This window comes from Diabrotica virgifera, chromosome 1 (genome assembly GCF_917563875.1).
Source record: "Diabrotica virgifera virgifera chromosome 1, PGI_DIABVI_V3a".
Lineage (NCBI taxonomy): Eukaryota > Metazoa > Arthropoda > Insecta > Coleoptera > Chrysomelidae > Diabrotica > Diabrotica virgifera.
In genome coordinates this window covers 65,709,831-65,737,379 of record NC_065443.1, presented here as the reverse complement: position 1 = coordinate 65,737,379, position 27,549 = coordinate 65,709,831, and the positions used below count along the sequence as shown (strand labels likewise).

Below are 27,549 nucleotides of genomic sequence, written 5' to 3'. Positions count from 1 at the left end.
ATGACACTTATTTATACTCGAGGTCTATTCTCCTATCAACTTCTGATAATTGTTGAATGTAGTCTTTTTTAATGGATAATAGGGTTAACTTTCAAAGTCTGTCTTCGCTTGTTGAATTTCTTTTAAACTCTTAATTTGAAACTTTTAATGCATCTTAATACTGCAAAACTTCGTTCAACTGATGCACTTATGGCTGGGATAATTAGTAGTACTAATTCACACTACTTGACCACTTCACACAGCGACTTGTTTAAACCAGTAGTTATAAAGAAATCCCAGATTTCTGGGTATTTCTTTATCATTCATGTCAGTTGTTTCATAAATGATACTTAACTGAGAATGCAAAGCTGGGATATCAAAAAATTTTCATTATTTAATCGTAATGACATAAATTCCTCTCTGGGAAATTTTGATGAATTATAATTAGAAATATTTAGATTATATATAATTCTGCAAATTTTAAATCGTTAAAATTTTGAAAGCTAGAATTCATTTGTTGTAGAATATTATCAAAAGGTCTCTTTGTTTCCTCTGTTTTCTCTGTCTCTCTGTCTCCGAAATTATCAATCTTCATTATTTTTCTTTCATGTTCAAACCCCATATGTTCAGTTTTATCCCAAATATTTTTGAAATGATCTCGTTTTTTTAATTATCGTATTAATAAAGTCCTCAATTTGTCTTATACAAAATGCAATACCATTTGATTTCTGTAAAATGTCAAATAAAAGATCAGTAAAAGGAAATATCTCTGCAAAAAATTTAAATCGAAATATTCTTTAAGCGAATGTATGTAATACCTAAGCACCCCTTAGCAGCAGTAAGAGTCGGAGCATCTCACTTTCGGGAAGGCGATACGACGAGCGCTTCCATGGCATACCAAAATTCGCGCGACTAGTGGCTGCGGTCAGTGAACCCCGACCAATTTTAAAAGGGACAACTGCATGACAAGCGGCGATTTTGAGATGCGCTTCTGCCAGGAGTGGACCAAATAGTTGAATTGTGTGCATATTGAGTTCGTTCGTACGCGATTAATTTTTAATATTTTTCAATGCCTATTGGCTAGGTAATATGTAGATTATTTGGATTAGGGAAAAAATTTTATTATTAAATATTAATTAATAATATATTTTCTTATATCGACGAATAAATAGGGAAGCGGCGCTTCCCCCGCTTCCATGGACCGCACGCTTCTGGTATAGAGTAAGGATTATCAACTTTCGTACTAAGGCAAGTTAGCTTAAATCGACCTATTTTAAGCTCAGGAACCTAAGGTTAAGCTATGGCCCATTCTTTACCAAACACCCTGTATATGAAATTGACCAATTCCGATAGTGTTTCTTTTTAATATTTTTCTCCATTCTTCTCTATCTTGTATTTTCTCCTCCCAGTGTTTCATACCCAAACCGATTATTTTTTAATATTGTTATAATTAATTCTTATTTTTACACCACGTGGATACTATAAAACATCTTTGTTTCAGATATGAACGAACATTCGTCTAGGTCTCATTCAGTATTTTTAATAAATGTTAAACAAGAAAATTTAGAAAACCAAAAGAAACTATCAGGGAAACTTTATTTAGTAGATTTGGCTGGTTCCGAAAAAGTGTCGAAAACAGGCGCCGAAGGTGAGTAAATTTTCCCTTACTTTCAAATTATCAATAATGTCGCATTACATTTTTACTATTTGGAAATACAATCGTTTAAAGTGACATTAAAATAGATAAAATAAGACAAATACTCCAGAAGTGTCGGTGCTCCATCATAAATATGTTTCAAATGAGAGAAAAATTTGTCTATCAAAGTACTAAGCTAACAAAACAAAACACTGATAGTCTCCATTCTAGCATATGAATCAAAGGCATGGACCCTAACCAAAATGACGAATATTGAGGCGTAGATATAACTTTCATTTGCAGACTATCTACAAGCTTAAGATATTACCACTATATTCAAGTGAAACCGTCTGCAGATAAAAAAGATAAAGCACAACCGGTGGGAATGAGAAGACTGGATAGATCAAAGCTGAGGTGAATATACGGGGTAACACAGGATGCTAAGAAGATCGATGTTGATAACTTGAAAATCCAAGCAAGGGACCGACCAGAATGGCGCTGAAAGATGGAGAAGGTCGAGGCCCTTTAAGAGCTGTAGTACCGTGATGATGATGATAAGTAACACTTTGAAGGGCCAATGTGTTACAGAATAGGGTGGCGATGTGTTTATTTAATACCACAGTAATAATTGTGACGATAGGTGGCTAAACTATACAAAACACATACCGTGTTTCAAATGACAGGAAAATATTCCATCATATAAAATTATGTGTAAAATCATTGTGCTGTTTTGTATTTGAATTTTCCTGCATTTTTTACACAAATATGTAATAAAGGAATTGCATACTGTTATTTATAATATTATCATTGCAGGTACTGTTTTGGACGAAGCTAAAAATATTAACAAGTCTCTGTCGGCTTTAGGAAACGTAATTAGTGCATTAGCGGATGGTAACAAAACTCACATTCCTTACAGAGACTCTAAACTAACCAGAATCCTTCAGGAATCGCTCGGAGGAAACGCCAGGACGACGATCGTTATTTGTTGTTCTCCTGCTAGCTTTAACGAATCTGAAACTAAATCGACGTTAGAATTTGGTAAAAGGTGAGTACTACTTCTGTTGTCCCCAGAAACATTTATTCTGTTTAATTACTGAATTTTAACTATTTCTGATTTAAAATGTTGTTTTCCAGAGCGAAAACTGTAAAGAACGTTGTCTGTGTCAACGAAGAATTAACAGCAGAAGAATGGAAACGAAGATACGAAAGGGAAAAGGAAAAGGTAGCGCGATTGAAGGGAAAATTAGAAAAATTAGAGGACGAACTCAACAGGTGGCGAAGTGGAGAAACAGTAAGTTCAGATTTTAATTTTAATTCAATTTTCTTTCCTTTTTATGCCTTTCTACGGCCAGTTTTTCGCATATTTTTCCTACCGCATCATTGGTTTTTGGACAGGTATATTTTAATATTAAATAACAATATAGAGGTTATTTCGTCATGTAATGTTAATTTTTTTTTAATGCTCGTTGGATTTGATTTATTTTCTTCAATTTCTGTTCATGTTCAATACAATTTGTTGTCATTTTCACAGTAACTATTGTTATTTTTATGACTGTGTTTAAACGGCATCCCCGTTAAGATAGGCACAAGGCCCTCAGAATTCAATTTTTTCCATTTTTTTTAAGGTTTATCTGATTAAAAAATAAGCCTCAGCGCTAGTGATGTTGATTATAGTTACTTTCGAGTATTCGTTACAAATCGTTACTTTTGTATAAAGTAAACATTTACAGTATTCGTTACTTCGATTACTTTTGTTACTTTTGTATTTGAGGACCGGTAATCATTTAGAGAATCACATTTCTCAGTACATATTTTGTATTAGTATTAGTAGGATGCTTTGATTACTATGATTACTCTTGTATTTGAGTACCGGTAATCATATCGAGAATCGCATTTCTCAGTATTTCGTATAAGATCCGATATAGCAACGACCTTCACCGATCTATTTAATGGATAGAAATTAAATGATATGTAACTGTTCTGTCATTGCTGCTCCACAATATCAGTAACCTCGAGTAATCTGTTTGCATCAATTAAGTACCAAAAACAAACCCTCGAAACTAGATGACGTACCGTAGCAGTAACCCTGGGCATCCAGGTGCTTCGGAGGTCGGATCTGATTGCATATTCGTGTTCAGTGACCCCAAATACCCCGAAATAAGAAAATTTGGCCCTTAATATACTGATTTTAACATGTTTATGCATTTTTCGATGCGTTTTATACACTTTAAGATGTAATAATGCATTTCCACCTATTTTTCTATTGTAGAGTTTTTTCCAGACGGCATCCTAATCCTAAATACTAAATACAATGCAAAAAGTTGCAAGTCTCTATGTACCTACTACATTTAAAAATAGATTTATTCCTGTGTTTTTAATAAAAAATTATCCCTGGTCTAATAAAAACAATGTTATACCTAGATGTAAAATTAATAGTCCTGTCGCCAGGGGGGGTACAACAGCCTCCTTAATTCAGATGGACTTACCCAAGTTTTTTTTATGTATTTTGGCCCGTAGAACACGAATTTTTTGGGTAACAGTTGATCCGGATGTCAATAAGATTGTTATAAACAAAGAAGTTGAGGAATTACATAACAGCGATTTCTCGCAAAACACAACATGTTTTTGTATTTTTTGGGCCATTCTAACCAAAAAATGTTCCTACAAATTTTTTCGTAGGATGCATAGTTTTCGAGATAAACGCGGTTGAACTTTCAAAAAATCGAAAAATTGCAATTTTTGAACCCGAATAACTTTTGATTAAAAAATAAAATAGCAATTCTGCTTACCGCATTTGAAAGTTCAAGTCAAATTCTATCGGTTTCGAATATATACATTGCTAAAAATTTATGTGTTTATTGCTAAAAAAAGCTGTAAACACATAGTGTTTCCCGTGCCTAATACATGCGTTTACATGCATGCTACGTAGAAATAGCCTCGCTTGCACTTGTACCTACTCTACCCACTCGTTCGATTTTAAATGCGAAATCATTGAAAACATCACTCCAGCACTAGGTGTTTATACTTTTGTTTAACAATAAAATAATAAATTTTTAGCAATGCAAATAACTAAAACCGATATACTTTGACTTGAACTTTCAAATGCGGTAAGCAGAATTGCTATTTTATTTTTTAATCAAAAGTTATTCGGGTACAAAAATTGCAATTTTTCGATTTTTTGAAAGTTCCACCGCGTTTATCTCGAAAACTATGCATCCTACGAAAAAATTTGTAGAAACACTTTTTGGTTAGAATGGCCCAAAAAATACAAAAACATGTTTTGTTTTGCGAGAAATCGCTGTTCTGTAATTCCTCAACTTCTTTGTTTATAACAATCTTATCGACATCCGGATCAACTGTTACCCAAAAAATTCGTGTTCTACGGGTCAAAATACATAAAAAAAAACTTGGGTAAGTCCATCCGAATACAGGAGGCCGTTGTACCCCCCCATGGCGACATGACTAAAGCTATAAACAGTAATAAACACCTAGTGTGTGAGTGATGTTTTCAATGATTTCTCATTTAAAATCGAACAAGTAGGTAGAGTAGGTACTAGTGCAAGCGAGGCAATATCTACGTAGGATGTATTAAAACGCATGTATTAGGTACGGGAAACACTATGTGTTTATAGCTTTGTTTGACAATAAAAAATACATTTTTAACAATGAAAATCATCAAAACCGATATAATTTAACTTGAACTTTCAAATACGGTAAGCAGAATTGCTATTTTATATTTAAATCAAAAGTTATTCGGGTTCAAAAATTGCAATTTTTCGATTTTTTGAAATTTTAACAGCGGTTATCTCGAAAACTATGAATCCTACGAAAAAACTTGTAGAAACATTTTTAGCTTAGAATGACCCAAAAAATACGAAAAAATGTTTTGTTTTGCGAGAAATCGCTGTTATGTAATTCCTCAAGTTCTTTGTTTATAACAATATTATCGACATCCGGATCAACTGTTACCCAAAAAATTCGTGTTCTACGGGTCAAAATACATAAAAAAAACTTGGGTAAGTCCATCTGAATAAAGGAGGCCGTTGTACCCCCCCTGGCGACAGGACTATAAAGTTAATGATCATAGTCTAGAAATATTATCATTTCTACATATTTTCCGGTCAATCTTAGCTATTTTTTTCTAGGCCTGATAAGAATAGTGTGTATTATTAAAATCTAATGTGTTGCATTTTTATTTTCAAAGGAACTAACATCTGTAAAATTCTGTGAATTATCTACCTCATATCGTATAGACATCTGTTTCTGGGTGCATGCTTTGTTAAATGATATACCTCCCTCTGTTTCAGCTACTTTCCAGCACCCTGAAATCCTGTAAAACTCTTCATAGCCTTCATACATAAAATTTTAGTTAACTGTACTGATACCGAACACTCATGGAATACCGGTCCGACTCCGATATCAACCGATTGTAGATACAATACTCAAAATAGGTACTCGCTCTGATACGATTGGTACGAAGTAATCAGAGTAATCAATGTAACGATTTACCTCTCTGTACTGTATAGTAATCGTTACTTTCGGTATTCGTAAGTAACGAGTACTTTGTAACGAATAGTTACTTTTTCAACATCACTACTCAGCGCAATTTTAACCCTTTGTATGCATTTAATTAAAATACATATAATGTAACAAAAAAATTACACCTGCAGCCATCCCCAAAAAAAGTTTATGCCCAAAAAAATAAAAAAAAATTGAGGTTATATACACTCAACCTACGGGTCCATAAAAAATAGTACATGTTTTGTAAAAGCCTCAACTATTCGTGTGAATTTTTTTGAAATTTTTTCAATTTGCATTCCACCTAAAAACAAAAAAAAAATACTTAAAGTAATACCAAAAATTAAAAATAACGTTAATACGTAATTTTTCATGAACTGTAGCCTCCCTGCAATTACTTTTCTCTTGATGAATCGTAGAAAATCTAAAAAGCGTCAGATTTTCCACACAAATTTTTAAATTTTGTTTTCATCACATTTTAATACTAATTATCCTAATACCAACTAAAGGAGGCAAATCCAAGAGGCATAAAAATTATAATAAATATATTTACTAAAAACACCAATATATTTTTTCACACTTTATTTGCATTGATACGTAACTTGAAAGATTTAGCAACTAACTTCATACTGTCGGTATGCGCGTACTTCATACTGTCGCTTTTATAAAAATTCACTCTCAACATTTTTTCTAATCGCGCCTAAAAAGTATAACCTCAATAAAAACGACAAAAATACGTTTTTGGTGGTGGAGGGAGGGGAAAGGGGGTGGAGGGATAAAATTGCGATAAAAAATTGAATTCTGGGGGTGAGGGAATTTTGTCTATCTTAACGGGGGGTACCCTTTAATTTTAATCTATTCATTTACATATCTAAACAGCCTCTCTGTCAGTTTTTTTTTTAATAATTAAAACTTTCAGGTGAAAGTAGAAGAACAAGTAAACCTCAACGAAATATCCGACGCAGTTACCCCAGTAGCAATGGAAGAGAGCGTCATCGCGGAGAAACCTTCCGGTCCTCTTCCTGCCACTCCGGCTCTAATGATCGGCTCCACGTTAGGTTTAGAAGAAAGAACCAAATTGGAATTGGAAAGAGAACGATTATACCAACAGCTGGATGAGAAAGATGAAGAAATTAATCAACAGAGCCAGTATGTCGAGAAACTGAAGGAGCAGATGTTAGAACAGGACGAACTCATCGCCAGTACGAGAAGGGACTATGAGGCCTTGCAGGCTGAAATGAACAGGTAAAATTATTTGTGAAAGTTTGTTATACAGAGTGAGTCATGAGGAACTGTACATACTCCTACCTCGTATAGAGGCCCCTATGGGGAATAACAAATGACCATTAAAAAGTGTCTGCTCCCATTGTTTAATAATATACAGGGCGAGTTTCGCATTTTGACAGAAATTTGTATTCGTCATAATTTTTGAACGGTCAGATTGATGTGTCTCTTATTTTGGTCAATCGTTACACTATTACCACCTAATCAACTAATTTATTCAAACTAGAAAAAAATCAGGTCCGGCTTTAAAAAAATTAGTTCGTTTGAGTCTTAGAAAAAATTTCACCCTGTATACGCTTTTTGAAAACTCTAATATGAATTTTACAAATTAGACAAATAGATAATTAAAACGGCATATTTATTTTTTTCCGCACACGATTACTTAATTTTTTATAAAAAAATTAAATTTGACTATGGATTAAAAGTTTGGTAAAGTGAACCATAGATTTAAAAAAATTAACTTTTATTACAAAAATTAATTTTTTTTAACAATTATTTTATTTATGTTACCACCCAATCAACTGATTTTTTCAAACTAGAAAAAAATCAGGCGCGGATTTAAAAAATAAGTTCGTTTTGGTCTTAGAAAAAATTTCACCCTGTATACCCTTTTTGAAAACTCTAATATGAATTTTACAAATTAGACAAATAGGCAATTAAAATGGCATATTTATTTTTTTCCCCACACGATTACTTAGGGCCAGTTGCTCGAACGCTAATCAAAAATGATCATTATCAAATAATTAATTACTGTCCCCAACTGTCAATGTCAACTTTGTTTGGGTTGCTGAAAACATAATTATGGATTACAATTATGAAATTAGTTAATGAATTATGTTAATAATTGTTATGTTAATTGATTAACTAATCTCATAATTATAATCAATTATGTTTTCAGCAACCCAATCAAAGTTGACATTGACAGTTGGTGACAGTAATTAAATATTTGATAGTGATCATTGTTGATTAGCGTTCGAACAACCGGCCCTTAAATTTTTATAAAAAAATCAAATTTGACTATGAATAATTAAAAGTTTGGTAAAGTGAACCATAGATTTAAAAAAATTAATTTCTATTACAAAAATTAATTTTTTTTGAACAAATATTTAATTTATGTTACCACCCAATCAACTGATTTATTCAAACTAGAAAAAAGTCAGGCCCGGATTTAAAAAATTAGTTCGTTTTGGTCTTAGACAAAATTTCACCCTGTATACGCTTTTTGAAAACTCTAATATGAATTTTACAAATTAGACAAATAGGCAATTAAAATTGCATATTTATTTTTTCCCCACACGATTACTTAATTCTTTATTAAAAAATCAAATTTAACTATGCTTAAAAAGTTTGGCAAAGTTTTTGCATAGATTTAAAAAAATTAACTTTTTTTACAAAAATTAATTTACAAAAACAACGTTTTCCTTAAAATTAAAAGTTTTACCATTTTTTTTTTCTATAACACGTCTAGATCTTCAACTCTTAACACTTCGTTTGGACGCTATAGTTTAACATAGACGTGATCAAATAGATCAATTTTAAATTTTTTCACTTAATTTTTGCGATTTAACTTTACAATTCACGAATCTGCACCTTTTATTTTTTTAAATTCATAACTTTTACGAGAAGAAGACTGAAAGTCTACAACAATTTTCATACTCTTCACAATGGTAAGAGATTTAATGTAAAAATTTCAGAAAAAAAAATATTAAAATGGAACAGAGTTGTAGCGAGTTAAACCTTTTCATTTCTTTTTTTATTTGGGGTGAGTCATGAGGAACTGTACATACTCCTACCTCGTATAGAGGCTCCTATGGGGAATAACAAATGACCGTTAAAAAGTGTCTGCTCCCCTTGTTTAATAATATACAGGGCGAGTTTCGCATTTTGACAGAAATTTATATTCGTCATAATTTTTGAACAGTCAGATCGATGTGTCTCTTATTTTTGTCAATCGTTACACTATTACCGCCTAATCAACTGATTTATTCAAATTAGAAAAAAATCAGGTCCGGCTTTAAAAAATTAGTTCGTTTAGGTCTTAGAAAAAATTTCACCCTGTATACGCTTTTTGAAAACTCTAATATGAATGTTACAAATTAGACAAATAGGCAATTAAAATGGCCTATTCATTTTTTCCCCACACGATTACTTAATTTTTTATAAAAAAATCAAATTTGACTATGAATTAAAAGTTAGGTAAAGTAAACCATAGATTTAAAAAAAGTAACTTTTATTACAAAAATTAATTTTTTTTTAACAAATATTTGATTTATGTTACCACCCAATCAACTGATTTTTTCAAACTAGAAAAAAATCAGGCGCGGATTTAAAAAATAAGTTCGTTTTGGTCTTAGAAAAAATTTCACCCTGTATACCCTTTTTGAAAACTCTAATATGAATTTTACAAATTAGACAAATAGGCAATTAAAATGGCATATTTATTTTTTTCCCACACGATTACTTAAATTTTTATAAAAAAATCAAATTTGACTATGAATAATTAAAAGTTTGGTAAAGTGAACCATAGATTTAAAAAATTAACTTCTATTACAAAAATTAATTTTTTTTTAACAAATATTTAATTTATGTTACCACCCAATCAACTGATTTATTCAAACTAGAAAAAAGTCAGGCCCGGATTTAAAAAATTAGTTCGTTTTGGTCTTAGAAAAAATTTCACCCTGTATACGCTTTTTGAAAACTCTAATATGAATTTTACAAATTAGACAAATAGGCAATTAAAATTGCATATTTATTTTTTCCCCACACGATTACTTAATTTTTTATTAAAAAATCAAATTTAACTATGCTTAAAAAGTTTGGCAAAGTTTTTGCATAGATTTAAAAAAATTAACTTTTTTTACAAAAATTAATTTACACATATCTCTTAGCATTGTGAAGACTATGACAATTGTTGTAGACTTTCAGTCTTCTTCTCGTAAAAGTTATGAATTTTTAAAAATAAAAGGTGCAGCTTCGTGAATTGCAAAGTTAAATCGCAAAAATTAAGTGAAAAAATTTAAAATTTATCTATTTGATCACGTCTATGTTAAACTACAGAGTCCAAAGAGAAGTGTTATGGGGAGTTTTAGATCTACACGTGTTATAGAAAAAAAAAATGGTGAAACTTTTAATTTTAAGAAATACGTTGTTTAAATTTTTTTATTTTTATGGTAAAATTTCGATTTTGACAAATTTTATTTTTTAATAAAAAATTAAGTAATCGTGTGGGGGAAAACAAATATGCCATTGTAATTGCCTATTTGTCTAATTTGTAAAATTCATATTAGAGTTTTCAAAAAGCGTATACAGGGTGAAATTTTTTCTAAGACCCAAACAAACTAATTTTTTAAAGCCGGACCTGATTTTTTCTAATTTGAATAAATCAGTTGATTAGGTGGTAATAGTGTAACGATTGACAAAAATAGGAAACACATCGATCTGACCGTTCAAAAATTATGACGAATATAAATTTCTGTCAAAATGCGAAACTCGCCCTGTATATTATTAAACAAGGGGAGCAGACACTTTTTAATGGTCATTTGTTATTCCCCATAGGAGCCTCTATACGAGGTAGGAGTATGTACAGTTCCTCATGACTCACCCTGTATAAACTACCTCCTCAAAAATGAATAAATCTGTTGATTGGGTGGTAACATAAATCAAATATTTGTTTAAAAAAATTAATCTTTGTAATGAAAGTTATTTTTTTTAAATCTATGGTTCACTTTACCAAATTTTTAATTCATAGTCAAATTTGATTTTTTTTATAAATTAAGTAATCGTGTGGGGAAAAATAAATATGTCATTTTAATTGCCTATTTGTCTAATTTGTAAAATTAATATTAGTTTTCAAAAAGCGTATTACAGGGTGAAATTTTTTCTAAGACCCAAACGAACAAATTTTTTAAAGCCGGACCTGATTTTTTTCTAGTTTGAATAAATCAGTTGATTAGGTGGTAATAGTGTAACGATTGACCAAAATAAGAGACACATCAATCTGACCGTTCAAAAATTATGACGAATATAAATTTCTGTCAAAATGCGAAACTCGCCCTGTATATTATTAAACAATGGGAGCAGACAAACTAAGTTATCAATCGAAGCAGCGCAGAAAACGACAATAAATATCGCCTCCGTACCACCAGATTGACAACAGGTGGAATACTTTCTTTGGTTACACCTCCTGAGACTTTTACAATTTATAAGTCATACAGGTGCCGAGAAAATTAAGATGAGAGAATTTTAAATAATTCACAACTCATCTACTCAGCATGGTAAAGCTCCAACAAGAAAGATTCCTTAATACTCAAAAGAGTAAATGAATTAAAAATGTATAAACATTCTCAATTTCTTTGCAAAACGAAAATGCAGCAGCTGCATAATACTCTGGTTAAAGCGGAGAGTGCAGGAAGAAATTGAGAATGTTTATACATTTTTAATTCATTTACTCTTTTGAGTATTAAGGAATCTTTCTTGTTGGAGCTTTACCATGCTGAGCAGACACTTTTTAATGGTCATTTGTTATTCCCCATAGGGGCCTCTATACGAGGTAGGAGTATGTACAGTTCCTCATGACTCACCTTGTACGTTTAATACATAAAAGTGCTAAAAATTTTACTGATCTATGACACTAGGTGTCACTCTTCCGAACTTGCGCATAGCTAATAATGGAAAAAAACTATTTATGCTGATACCCTAGGAAAATTATGGAAATGGATTAATATCTCGAGAAGTGCACTGTTAAATGAAAAAGTAACAAATCTTATCTGATTTTTTTCAATTTGTGGTAGATGGAGCTGTAAAATGCAGAATGTAGAAAAAACAAATACATAGAAGTTAGTACAGTATCGTAAGTCTGCGAACTAATTTTTATAGTATTGAATACAGTTTTTTATTTAGTATCTGAATCTACAATAAAAAAAATGGGAGGTTCTATTTAAGTTTCTATTCAATTATTTTTGAATAAGAAACCAAAATTTGCAATATAAAATGGGAGTTACCATAAGTTTTTGAGTTTTTAGATCTAACGTTTTCGCGAAATATTCTACCGTCCCGCTGCTTTTGGCACACTCGGTATATATTACTTGTTTTCCTTATCTATCCCACCGTCCGATGTAGCATCCTATATAAAATACATGCCTCCTAAAGGTGAAATACGGACAACAATATACTGGCTGACATGACAGTTCTTACAGTGGGTATCCTGCAGAGACATGTCAAGAATAGATAGGGCTAGGGATATGCTAAACAATGCATCGGGTGTAACGTCGATATCAAGTACGGTGGTCTAGCTATCTGTCTGTCGTGCGAGTGTGAGCGTATCTACCAAGAGGTGGGAATAATGGAACGACAGTTACACAGAGGCGGCAGCCATCATATGCTAGAGAGACAAAGCTAAGCGCCAATAGAGAGAGATAGATAGACCACCGACCCGAACTGCTCCGCGTTACGCTATTTTTCGGAGTTGGCCAAATCTATGTGTATAAGATCTTTGGTATCCTGGCCCGTACCGACAAATTTAAGCCACTGTGGGATAATGCTGCACTTTGGTGGTGTCTTGACCAACTCCTGCTAGACATGATGCTAATAGAAAAGGCATTCAGACATCAAATATCCGAAAATCTTTTGAGGTCATAATGATTACAAGATCTTCTCCAACGTGGCAGTATTATACTGAAATAATGGCATCTCCTGAAGGCCATTGCAGGTTAGAAAAGGGTCTTGGTTTCTTGTAATTCTTACAAGTAAGAGTATAATTCGGTACATGTGCTTACAAATTGCTTACACTGAAGAGATGAAGTGGAAGGACAAAGGGCGAGAAAACTAGATAAAGGATACAATTTGTGCTATAGGGAAAAGTAACAGTGGAATTTGTACTGATAGAAAAATGTTGAATATTGTGTGACCAGCTATGATATATAGAACTGAATTTTGGGCAGTTAGAACACGTAAGAGAAAAAGTGGAGTAAACAAGATTAAGAATTAATATATTAGGGTATAGTAGATCCCAAACCCTTATTTTCGTGCGTCATTAATTTTGATGTCATATAGGATTTTAAGAATCAAATCATTACATGGCATTTTAGATAAATCTGACACTGACAGTTGTCAGAATATTTAATTTTATATAACCATCAATATTTATACAAATATTTGCCAGAATATTATTATTTAAAATAATTTAATGTAAAATTAAATAAATATAATTTCACTATATCAAATTTCACTATACAATGCCCGAATATACCAATAACATAAAATATTTATATTTACGTCGTTGACAAATTTCCAACCTAGAAATTACAATTGTCATTTTACCATTTGATCGATTATTTTTGTGTCAAATTATCTTTACTCGCCTCATTGATTTGGTTATCTATTTAGAGTATTGTAATCGCCAACCAATTATAAATCTATAAGTAGAAATTCGTTTTAATATGCAAATACCCGTCAAGGAATACATCATTTTCTAAGTTCAATGTATAATAATCACAGAGGTACGTTTTTACTGTCACTTCCAACTGTAATGCGTTAGAGAGAATTCGATAATCTGTGCCGCACTGAAAAAAGGGTTTGGGACGGAGTATAGTATAAGTCTAGCTGTATCACCAATTGATGCCAAAGGAGAGAACATAGATTGAGATGGTTAGGGCATGTTCAACGTCGAGATGCTAAACGTTCAATAATAAGAGTTGTAAGTTCCTGTAAGAAGTAGGAGAGGAAGACCAAAAAACCTGGGTAGACTAGGAAGACAGGCAGGACATGTCTGTTAAGTGGGTTGATATTGGTATGACTCAAGATAGGACCATATGGAGAAAAATAACTTGAGAATCCGACACAACATAGGGATAAAGCCAAAGAGAATGGATGAAGATTGTTTACTTCAAATAAGATGTTATGACACAAGCGAGACAGTAGATTAAATTCACACCACAGCCGTACATCCGCCTGGGATAATTATAAAAAAAACTGATACACCTAACTCAGCCAACAGCGAGAGAAAAATTTATTTTTATAATGTTAATAATAATAATTAATAATAAATGTTAATAAACATTTTTTCCCGTTTTCTGACAACAGTAAAATGTATTTCGAATTAAATAAATTACATACATTCTTCTTCTTGCCTCAATTTAATAAAAAAAAGTTTTTTGGGCACCCTGTATAAATAATTATGTTAATGTTTATATTACTGAATAAAGAATTGAATAACCTTTGAAATTAGCTATCACATGACCCCTATTCTCATTTAAGAAAATCATTGATGTATGTAATCACGCCCAGATATATGACGTCACTAGTATGATATACTAGGTATGTCGAAAAATTATAATTTAAAAATAAAAATCTACCTGTTTCGGGATTTATCTCCAGAATCGCCCATTCTCGAGAAAATGAATGTATTCCAACTTAAACATCCTCACTGTATAATCAATACCTAATTTTCCATGTAAAGATATTTTATTATTCTATTCGTTCTTATTGTATTGTACGTTCCAAGTCATTATTGGTCGATTGTCATTGACGGCTACACATACCTGTTGAAACAGTTGTTGCTCCCGTTTTTTTTTTCATGTCCCGTGCCAGTTCTTAATTTTTCATATTATAATGTCAAATTAGCAAAGAGTTAACTTGTAAAAGTTTTTATTATAACATTCAGTATAAAAGTTACTGTTTAATGTTAACTGTTTAACTATTAAAAGTTGCGAACACTAAACCTTGTAATGCTTATCAACCTGAAGTGTTTTGTCCAATTGACTCTTCATTCTATATAAATAATATCAAAATTCTTACTTACTCTGTTGCCAAAATTTGAACAGGAATTTGCAATCTTTGGGCTTTCAATTTGAGTCTTCACAAGCATCGTTTAAGTTCTGCGTGAAATCGCTTTTATATTGAGAGGATTATAGTTTTTTGTGGTGCTCTGGGTGTTTTTAATCTCATGTAGAATTGACCTAAATATCACCTAATAATATTAAAGTTAGTTTCCGAATAGAAAGGTGTTGAAAATTTGATGTTTCGAGCATTCTATTCTCTTTTTGGAGCCATCCGCAGATGTTGACTACATAAAATCTACTTTGTCAGAACACCAAATCAAATATCCCCTTTATTTCTCGTTCTGTTGTCAATATTAATATCAAATTCTATTTTCCGCAGGATACAACAAGAAAACGAAAGCGCCAAAGAAGAAGTCAAAGAAGTTTTGCAAGCGCTCGAAGAATTGGCCGTCAACTACGACCAGAAGAGTCAAGAAGTCGAAGCTAAAAACAAAGAAATGGAATCTCTCTCTGAAGAACTCATGCAAAAACAGACTAACCTTAACTCCACTACCACCGAATTGCAACAATTGCGTGACATGAATAACCACCAGAAGAAGAGAATCACTGAGATGCTGAGTAATCTACTGAAGGAGTTAGGAGAGATAGGCAGTTCGCTGGGAGGAGGGGACGGTCAAGATATTAAGATATCTAACGATGTGGCTAAATTAGAAGAAGAATTTACGGTAAGTCAATTGATTTATTGAATCCTTGGTATTTTAATACACCTTCTTCTTTTTTATGACAACTTGACACCTTTCCATGACAATTTGCCGATATCGTTCTCGATCTTGCGCGCATGTAATAGTTGATCTGCTGATAATCCAGTCCATTGACGAAGATTTCGGAGCCATGAATATTTCTTCCTACCAATTCCCTTTTTCCGTCGATCTTTCCGTTGAGTATTAACTGCTGCATCCTGTATCTGCTATCTCTCATTATATTTCCGAGATATTCAAGTTTTCTCTTTTTTTATCATCTTGATTATGTCATCTTCGCCTTGACCTACTCTGTTTAAGCCTACTCTGTTTGAAATGCGTTGAACCCAAGATATTCTGAGCATTCTACGATATTTTAAAAACAAAAGATGTAGATCTTTGAAACACACTCAGTGATCAAAAGATCCAAAGTTACTGGTTTGGACGACCACTCGTACGAAAACAAACAAATGAAATAGAGAATACGGAAAAATCCCTTACGAATAAATTCACACATCCACTACTTCGGGCTGGGAAATTTTTTTTGAATAGAATCAAAGATCCAAACACCAGTTCTTAGAAATGTGTTTCGCCCTCTTCAACCTCTCTGGGCTCATCAGTGAAGATGAGAGGTTGAATATCTTCAGACACATTCCAATCAAAAAACAACATTCGAGACCTAGACATAGCAGGAGCGTAAATATACGCCCAATCTGACAATGACCGTCTCAAGTTTTAATTCCCTAATTACTACTTAAAGTAAAATGTATGTTTTAAAAACAAAAGATGTAGATCTTTGAAACACACTCAGTGATCAAAAGTGGTCGTCCAAACCAGTAACTACATCTTTTGTTTTTAAAACATATTACTTTAAGTAGTAATTAGGGAATTAAAACTTGAGACGGTCATTGTCAGATTGGGCGTAGATTTACGCTCCTGCTATGTCTAGGTCTCGAATGTTGTTTTTTGATTGGAATGTGTCTGAAGAGATTCAACCTCTCATCTTCACTGATGAGCCCAGAGAGGTTGAAGAGGGCGAAACACATTTCTAAGAACCGGTGTTTGGATCTTTGATTCTATTCAAAAAAAATTTCCCAGCCCGAAGTAGTGGATGTGTGAATTATTCGTAAGGGGATTTTTCCGCATTCTCTATTTCATTTGTTCATTCTACGATATGACCACATCTCGAAGGCTTCTAATTTGTTCATCATGTTAACCTTCATAAACCAGGTTTCACATCCATATACTAATACAAGATGCACATAACATTTTAGGAACTTGATTCTTAGTTGTAAATTCAGCTGAGAGTTGCTCAGAATAGATCTAAGTTTCATAAATGCTCCTCTTGCAATTTCTATACGAGTTTTAATTTCTTCATCCGGAATTAGTATGTCGTTTATACAACATCATAGGTATTTAAAATGGTTAGCGTTTGTTATCGGTTCGTTACTGACAATTAGTTGCATAGGGCCGACGTCTTGTTTGCTAACCACAAGTAACTTTGTCTTTGTTGTATTTATGCTAAGTCCGTTATTGGAGCATTCTCTAGTGACTCGATCTATAAGAAATTGCAGATCTTCGATACTTTCAGCAATGATCGTAGTGTCGTCTGCATATCTGAAGTTGTTAATAGTTTCTCCACCGATTAGAACTCCACATTGTCCTTCCAAGGCTTCGTTAAAAATTATTTCTGAGTGTACGTTAAACAAAGTTGGGGATAACACACAACCCTATCTGATACCTCTTTGAATGCAAATTTTGTCTGTTTCTTTGCCATCTACCAGAATAGAAGCTTCTTGATTCCAATATAGATGTTTTAAAAGTCTCAGATCTTTATCATCTATTCCAATCATATCTAGAACAACAGCCATCAAACAGCCTATCATGTTGAACCCTATCAAACGCCTTCTCAAAATATATAAAGCAGATGTAAATTGATTTTTGTACTTTCCATGATCGTTGAAGTAATGTTAGCATTGAGAACAAAGCTTCCCTTGTTCCCAATCCTTCTTTGAAACCGAATTGTTGGTTTCCCATTGTCTCTTCACATCTCTGCTTGATTCTATTAAGAAGTAGACTCATGAGACTTTAGACTAATTATTACTCCATCTCTTTTACTAATTATTAGTCTAAAGTCTTTACATAATGATGAATTAGGTTTTTTTGGGAGTGGAGTAAATGTAGGCTCTAACCATATCTGTGGCATCATTCTAGTTTCGTATATGTGGTTATAAACGTTTGTTAGTTCTGAGACATTGTCTTCATCTAGAAGTTTGAGCCAGTCTGATGGTATTTGGTCAGGACCTTGGATCTTCATACACCTGAAAGATCCAGATATTAAACTATGTATTAGAATACTATGTGTATTAACAAAAAGTTCAAGCTTCACAGTAATATATTTCTTTGTTTTGTGCTATTTTAATACTAAATCTACAGTTACCTGAAATATTTTTTAAGGTTGCACGATTGTACATTTCCCGTATGAAAAGTGAAGTCACAAGCCTTACACAGCGATTGCAAGAGATCGAAAACAAAGAACAGGACAGCAACAAAAAAGTTACTGAATACGAGAAGGAATTGGCTGAGTGTCGATTGTTGATTTCCCAACATGAAGCTAGGATGAAGAGCTTGCAGGAGTCCATGAGGGAAGCTGAGAACAAGAAGAGATTGTTAGAAGAGAATATCGATGCGCTGAGGGAGGAATGTGCTAAATTGAAAGCAGCAGAACAGGTATGTATAATAATTTACTACAAATTTATTTTTTCAATATAAATAGAAAATTATTCACTACGAGGGTGGATGCAAATATTTCGGTCTCGAATTCAAAAAAGTAGGTTATTTATTTTGTCTCCCATCATTTTTCTTTTTAACGTTTGTTCAATAACCGGTTTCTGTCACTGAAGTTTTCGTTTTGTTGCTCCGCGTCCTCACGGGTAAAAATTTGCGACGCAAATTCTTGTGACGAACCATTAGTTCAATACGCACGAAAAATTGACCAGTGAGAACGCGGCTTAAAAACCGACAACCGATGGAGCGTATGCGTTGTGTTCATCGAAAATTCTTGCGTCCGATTTATGCGTCGAACCCGTCCACATTAGCACAATTTACCTCGAGCACGCAAATATTTGCGACGAACAGCTGGTGCGTCGCAAATTTTTACCAGTGAGGACGCGGCTTTAGATCTTCAAAATATCTATTTATGGGTTCCATGACATCTCGTAACGCGACAGTTCGTAATCCGACAAATGATAACGGACAATTCGTAACGGCGACACTTCGTAATGGCGACAGTTCGTAACTATACATATTCGTAACGCCAACATTTAATTTTTTTAGCAAATTTAGTATTACTGAATTTATACAAAATGCATTTTGCATACATATATATTCATATCTACGGGGGTCCTACAGCCTCTGCTGCATCCTGCATTTCGATCTCCACCTTTTTCGGTCGGTCTATTCTTCCTCATTTATGGCTCTATCTCTCATTATTCCTCTAATTCCTTCTCTCCATTCCAGTGCTGGTCTTCTATTCCATGGAATATAGTTTATAGCCTGTTTTGGCCATCATTCATCATCCATTCGCATAACATGCCCGTACCATAAAAGCTGCTTGGATTCTATTGCATCTACGACATCGTAGATCCTTCCTATTCTTCTTTTTATTTCTTCATTTGCAATGCGATCAAGTCTAGTTATCGGACACGCTCTTCTTAGATAGTCAATTTCTACTACTTCCAGTTTTTTCTTCTCATTCATTGTCATTTGCCAACATTCAGATCCGTACGTCAAAATTGGTTTTACAACCGACTTATAGATTGTCATTTTGGTTTGTAAACTGATTTTAGGAGATCAAAGTAACGAGTTTAGTGTTTGTACCACATTTCGGCCCTGTTGTATTTTCTGCTGGATGTCCCGTTTCGATGTTCTTTCCTTCGCTATGACTGTCCCTAGGTATTTAAATTCTTCGCATTTTCTTCGCATTCTTCTACATGTCTATACTAAAAGTAATGGTACTTTTTTAAGAACACTTATTTTTAAATATATTTCACACATATTTTTGCATATATTCTTGTTAATATGACCACTGCAGAATTTCTTTTAAATGTTTTATCTTGAATTATCACTTGAAAGTTTAATAATTAATAACTTGAAATCACTTGAAATTGAATATCACTTGAAAGTTTAGTAAAAGTTTAATAATGTTTTTACTATAATAATTATACAATGTCCATTACTAGATTATATTTATTTTAAGACGTAATATTACAAATTTATTTCTTCACGAAATGTGTCAAAAATGTTTATCCTGATGGTTCGTTAAATTGATAAACTTTATTTTCAATTGTAAAGTTAGTTTCCACGTTAACAAAAATATACAGAGTAATTCAGTTTTGACGTTACGAATTGTACCGTTACGAATATTTATAGTTACGAACTGTCACCGTTACGAATTGTCCGTTACCATTTGTGAAGTTATGAACTATCGCATTACGAGTTGTCTTGTCACGCTCTTTATTGCCTCTTGATCTAAAACGATTCTCATACTTAATTTTAATATTGCCAAAAATAAACAAGTTGAAAGAAACATGGTCCTGTTGAAAGATGAATAATTTATTTTATAAACCACTTATTATGTAATTGCTTTTTTGCCTGTCCTTCACAATTTGAATTATGTACATTGAATTACGCTGCCCATTTGTCACCATTGATAACCACACAATTTTGTTGATGAAAAGTTCTGGTATAGTTTTACCAACTATAAATAAATACATTTCACTTTGTAGCAGTGCTATCTATAGATTAAGGCGCATAGAGAACTTGACAGCTTATCCACCAATACAGAAACTTAACCATTGATAAAAAATAATTCTGCTTTTTGCAATAAGAGTGCCTACTTAACAAAATAGTAACCTTGTTTTTAGAAGCGCCATCTACGAATGTTTCAACCTTCGTCTCAACCAAAGTGCAATTTATATCGATTTTTTTTTTTGTTTCATAGGTGCAAAGTGCGAGTGAGAGTGAAAAGAAGGAAGCCAATGAACTTCGTGTAGCTTTGGAACAGCAAATGGACCAGTTGAGAGATGTCCACCAGAAACAAGTTGCGGCATTGAGGGATGAGATAGCAGAAAAGCAGAGCTTGATAAACGATATCAAAGAGTAAGTACATCTCATATGTCAACCATTTTTTAGCAATATATTTCCACGTATATTTCAAATTGTTGCGTGTGCTGATTTAGTCATGATCATGCATTTAGTTTTCTTTAAATTCATCTTCAGTCCGTACCCATGACAGCGTACATTAAAGCGTTGCATTACGTTCTGTAAATCATTGTTGTTGTCCGTTATTAATACTGTATCGTCTGCAAAACGTAAGTTGTTCAAAACTTCTCCATTTATAGATATACCTTCTATTGAATCTGAAAGCGCTTCTTGAAATACCGCTTCACTGTAGATATTGAAGAGTAGTGGGGACAGCACGCAACCCTGACGGACTCCTGTCTGTATTTTGATACTTTGGGTGTTCTGGTTGTCAACTTTTACCTTGGCAGTTTGATTCCAATATAGATTAGATATAATGTTCATATCACGACTGTCAATATATATCTACAAGCTTTTTATGTTGAACCTTATCAAATGCATTTTCAAAATTTATAAAACATAAGCACATATCCTGATTTATGTCCATGCATCTCTGGGCCAGCACATTCAAGCCGAACAAAGCATCTCTTGTGCTCATACCATTTCTAAAGCCAAATTGTGTGTTACTAATTTCATATTCAAGAGTTTTAACAATTCTGATATGTATTATTTTCAAAAATGTTAAGTGTGTGACTTATTAAAGCTATTGTTCTGTGATATGAGCAGGTTGACTTTTTGGGAATTGCTACAAAGGTCGATTGCAGCCATTGTCTGGAGATTGTAGCAGTCTGATATATTAGATTAAAGAGGTGAACCATTACATCAATAATGTCTTCATCAATAAGTTTTAATAATTCGATGGGCACATCATCTGGTCCAGTAGCTTTACCCTCTTTTGTGTTTTTAATGGCATATATTACTTCTTCTCTTAATATTGGTGGTCCCGTATCTTCTATGATTTCTAATGACTGTTCTTCTCTTTGATCATTAAATAGTTGTTGGATGTAATTGGTCCAGTGACACAATCTCTTCTTCGTATCAGTAATAATATCCCCTTTATCATTTTTAAGGGTATTCGTTCTTATGCATTTTCTAGAACCTGGCATTTCGTTGATATTGTTGTAACACGTCAAATGTTACTGTGCCAGTAAGGGATGAATATTTGAGCTACATATGGAATAAACAAAGGCTTCGTTGCTCAGAATTGGTGGAGATGTGAGGTGGTTCTTTATGGGGTGTTTCTTTACATTTTCTTACTAGCTTGGACATATCTTCCAAACAGGAAAAATTAACCGGCTTCCTACCTGAACACGGCAGCGCCATGATCTCTTGAGAAGAACTTCCAATCCACTACATACCGACTTCGAATCTCCACTTAGCTCCACTTAGAATATGTTGCCTGGCTTCGCTACTTAGCGAGCCAGCAAAGAAACAACTTTTCTGCATTACATCATCGCTTGGGATCTTAACTAAGACTCAATTGAGACTGATTTGCTGGCTCTGATATCTCGGGCCGCCAACTACACAACTTTATTTAACTACATCATCGCTTGGGATCTTAACTAAAACTAGAAAACTGAAAACTGAATCTTAAAACTTGGACACGCTACTCTCTCAATCCATTCTCCTTCCACAATCTCCCATAGCATCATTCTTTGACCAATAGTTGTAATCAAATATTTCTCCCTATTTACTATTAACCAATAAAAAAATAAAGGGATCTCTTTTTCAAAGACCCCCTGAAAGCAGCCACGTTAATTTTTGACCAATAAAAAGAAATAAACAAAATAAATCCTATGTTGTCAGATATGTACTTAAAGTTTCACACGAAAATTTGCGACTCGACAATTCTACACGTGGCCTCTTGACATGGAATGAGAGCAGACTCTTAACCCAGCACCTGCCACGTGACTTTGCAAGGCGTCAACTGCCACTTGGGGTGCTCACAGCACCCCTTAAATATTTTCTGTGATCTACTTGTTTATAAACAAAATAAGGTATTGAGTTTCACAAGTATATAAAAAAACATGTTTTATTAACTTATTACTCTTATTAGCTACTAATATATTATAAAAGTTAAAAAATAAAATTAAAATATACATATAATAAATGAAGTGAAGTAAAATATCTAAAAAATTAAAATTTGTGGAGTATAGAGAGACTATATTAATAATTTAAATCAGTTATTACAATAAAAAATTGAAATCTGACCAGTTTATCAAAAACACAAAAACAAATTTAAAACTTAAACTGCCAGACGATGACACCCCGATTCGACTTTAGAGCTACAAGTTCAGAATGACACTAAATAGCCACTTCAAACACAAAAAAATCTATGCTATATAATAGTATAGAAAGCTACTGTGACGCACAGCACGGTTAACAAACTTGAAATACCAAATATTTGATGAAAATGTGTTATGGGGTGCTGCTAGCACCCCACGTGGCAGGTGCCGGGTTAAGTATTTAGGGTCTAATATAAGCAGATTCTAATATTGCCGTCGCCAATATCTCAAATTTTAAATAAACATTTATTTCAAACATGGATATGCACTATATCAGAACCTCCTCTTCGAATGAAGAAACACATGAAGGAATTATGCATGGAAAAGCGATAGATATTAACAGTTTTAAAATATGAGAAACACTTGCTCCTACAAAAATTTACAGATATTTGAAGCGGTAGTCTTATAATCAAACGGAATGTATCGGGGTGGTAATAAAATAAGTCTTTTTAAAATCGGATATAATCAACAAAAATGAGGGGTGAAATGGTCGTATCTTTGGCACCGTTTCATTGTAATCGGTTTTAAATCAATTTCCCGATTGTTTAAAGACTTAAATATTAAACACAGCTCAGGACTGGATGATAATGATGAAAATATAAATTGTTTGTTAACTTTTTCGATATCTTACACTGTAAAATTGTAATTTGCCACAAATACGAGTTCATTTGTGTAAATGTGTAACTGGATTGATTAATTAATGGTTGAATAACATTTAATAACTTGTTTTTCTTTTTTTTTTTCAGTTCAAACCAAAAGCTCACTCTGGCCCAGCAACAACTCCAAGCAGATTATGAGAAGATCAAGTCCGACGAGACCGAGAAGTCCAGCAAACTGCAGGAACTCATGTCAGTAGACTTTTTCGATAACAAAACTAATTCTAAAACATATAACAATTACCTTTCCCCTTCAAAGACCTCTTTCCTCAAAGAGCGGTCGAAATCTCCTTCTTGGGAAGAGTTCATACCTTACAAGAATGAGATTAACGCCGAGAAATCGAAAATGTCTAAATTCGACAAAGAGGCGATGAATAAGTTAGATAAAGAAGCAATAAATACCATGACTAAATTGAAGGGGCAATGCACAGATTCCATCTTTCATATACATACTTTTCATCTTCATCTTTTCATATCGTTAACCCTGCTTTTGGTTACGCACCGATGTCCACAATATCTGGTAGTTAATGTGCTTACAAATTAGAACTTTATATATATGTTGAGGTATTAATATCTGTAACAAAATCAGCATTTTAAATAGACGCATTCCACAAAATATTCAAACTGGTGTGACCAGTGACTGATACTTGGGTTTTCTTTGCTTTTTTTTTTATAAAGAAACGGCCTAAAAAGAGACAAAAAACATTATTGTTAAAAGCTTAGTTGAATCATGGACAAATCATTACTATTGGTGGATTGTAAAAGATGCTTTTTGATCACAAAATGATAAGCAAGTGCAAGAAATTAATTAAACACTAGAGGAATCGAAAACTTTAGGATTTTGTCAAAGCACTTGTATAACAAAACGATAGTGTTATGACTATCTACAACTACAAGAAACAGCTTTAAAATTTAAGTCTAGTTGTGCTTTATCGATTAGTCATAGAAGCCGAAGACAAATTCGGAACAGAGTGGTATATGTGGCGCCATCTATTATGTAATAAAAAATAAAAAAGGCCAATAAAAAACAAGATAGTAATTAGGCAACTAAACCCCGCCTAGTATGTGAATGCCTTCGAAAATATTGTCGTGTAACAAAAGTTGTCATAAAGAGAAATGAGGAATAAGACAGAATATCGCTGGAAAAGCAGTATTGACATATACATATAAAAAAGAAAATATGTTAAAATCATACAAACATATGAAGCCCAGATCAATATAACCAGATAACCCAGATAATAGAAAAATAACATAATGGAATTCCATAAGTAGAAGAAAGAGAAAGTTACGTAGAAAATCCTGGAGAAACAAAGAAAATATAAATGTATGTTTATTAACGAATATGTCCATATTCCAACACCAACCAAATAAAAATGTTATACATATATCAAAACTCGTATTTCTGCTCAATATTACCATAAGTACATTTACTGAACTATAAAAATAAAGTAGATATTGTGGTATTTAGTGCTAAAACTTGATTCCTACATTCAAAAACACATTACAGTATTATTTTTATTTGCATTTCACCTGATCTCCCAAATTTATACGAATCTAGTCAGTTTTTAGTTTGATACAGTTATCATAATCTTTGTGTAGTTTGAAACCATACTTGACCCTTATTGGAGTCATTAAATATTATATTTAATAATTTTTAAGTAGGTTTTTGTTTATTTTCTCAAAAATTCGTCCAAAATTTTTCTTTTGGAATGATTAGTATATTTTTATTGTTCATTATAAATATACGTTTTCAATGTATTAATGATTTACGAGAATGCTTACAAGAAACATAGTATTCCATTCCCGGGTTTTACTACATTTTTCTGGTCTGCGATGCTTTAGACTTCTCCATATATATTATTGTACGGATATTACAGTAAAATAAAACTCAACAGTTCGATTTATATACGACTATATTTATTTACAAGGTTACAGTTCGAAATTATATCTATAACTAACCAAAAATTACACCTCTCTTCTTCCAGAAGGTTCCAGAAAAACGGATGCGCCCATCTCTATTTCATCGCATGATCTTTCTTCTATCGCGCGCCCCCCTTGTTGCCCCTTCGCGTTTCATCCACACAGCCAGATATTTCCGTAAATATCGAGATGGAACCTGTTACTTGCGGTAACTCTTTACATTATTTTATGCGGGATTAAGCCACAATTGATTGTGTAATGCGAATTACATTTGCTTTGATGTTTCAACGTTATAATCACAATTTTATTTCAACATTTTTTGAAATCGATTTCCGGATTGGAAGTCAAAACGTCAAACCAAGTGTAAAAATGTTATTCTTATAACAATCAATTGTGGTAATATACATGATCAATCATTATCAATCAGCCCTGATTTGTTCATTTTTGACTTTCGTCCAATTTTGATTTTAAATATTTAAATCTATTTCTGTTTTACGCCTCTTCTGTCCAATTTATCATTGGTTGATTGATTGACAATTCGTTTGAGGCCGTTAATGTATCGTGTTAGGGTATTCTCCGCCTTCGTTTATCTGTTCGAAATGTCTTCCACTCCGGTTCGTCTACGATCGAATATACATAATACAGGGTGTTTCATTGGTAAAGTAACATACGTTAACTGTAGAAAGAGGATACTTAGGCGGTCTCAAAAATACCATACTTAATGGGTCTTACTCCATAAATAACAAAGATACTGGGTGTTTTATCTATTTTACCATTTTCTTAATTGGTTCAGAACTTTTTGACCACACTGTATATTTATTTTATATTTGGCACGCAAATATCATTTAAGGCGTACAATAAATTAATTTATTTACAATTGTAAAAAATCCAGGTCCGGCTTAAAAAATATTGGAAAAATGTTCCGACCCCAAAACAACACCCTGTACATTAAATTTTTTTAAAATGGATTTTTCAGTTGAAAAGAAGATAAAAAACTAAATTCAGTGGTATACTTTGAATTTTCGGCAAAATTATTTTTCTGGTGAAATTTGGAATTTGAATTCTGAAATTAAGTGAATTGCGAGAGCTCTAAGTAGAAAAAAATTGAAATACAGCTTACAACTGGTCAACCACACTGTATATTGATTTTATATTTAACACGCGAATATTCTTTAAAGTGCTCAGTCAATTAATTTAGTTACAATTATAAAAAATCCAGGTCCGGATTAAAAAATATTGTATAAATGTTCCAACCCAAAAAAACACCTTGTATATTAATTTTTTTTAAATGGATTTTGTATTTGAAAAGAGGATGAAAAACAAAATTAGTGGTATACTTTGAATTTTCGGCAAACTGATTTTTCTGGTGAAAATTTGAATTCTGAAATTATGTGAATTGCGAAGCTCAAAGTAAAATAAATTAAAATATGACTTAATTTTAATGAATACCATTATTTAATCTAAATTGGTAAAATATTAACATTTGCACACATAACAATAATTTTTGATGACCCCCTCTGTGGCTCAGTGGTAAGAGCGCCTACCTTTGGATCGAAAGGTCCGAATGGTCGTGAGTTCGAATCTCACCAGGGTCAGAAATTTTTCGTTTAT

The 27,549-nt window shown here is 32.8% G+C and overlaps 1 protein-coding gene and 1 long non-coding RNA gene across 2 annotated transcripts in view; both read left to right on the top strand.

The window, feature by feature from the left end:
• LOC126888616 (uncharacterized) overlaps positions 1-27,549 on the top strand; it is a 558,932-nt gene that overhangs the window by 492,236 nt on the left and 39,147 nt on the right. The gene's annotated exons all lie outside the window — the stretch shown is intronic.
• Positions 1-27,549, top strand: part of LOC114332282 (kinesin heavy chain) — a 175,808-nt gene that overhangs the window by 119,003 nt on the left and 29,256 nt on the right. Inside the window, exons 5-12 of the mRNA XM_028282059.2 lie at positions 1,481-1,627; positions 2,429-2,660; positions 2,750-2,906; positions 7,053-7,378; positions 15,578-15,923; positions 18,393-18,665; positions 20,938-21,095; positions 24,109-24,210. Of these exons, the coding sequence (XP_028137860.1) occupies positions 1,481-1,627; positions 2,429-2,660; positions 2,750-2,906; positions 7,053-7,378; positions 15,578-15,923; positions 18,393-18,665; positions 20,938-21,095; positions 24,109-24,210 (1,741 nt within the window). The remainder of the gene's footprint in view (positions 1-1,480; positions 1,628-2,428; positions 2,661-2,749; positions 2,907-7,052; positions 7,379-15,577; positions 15,924-18,392; positions 18,666-20,937; positions 21,096-24,108; positions 24,211-27,549) is intronic.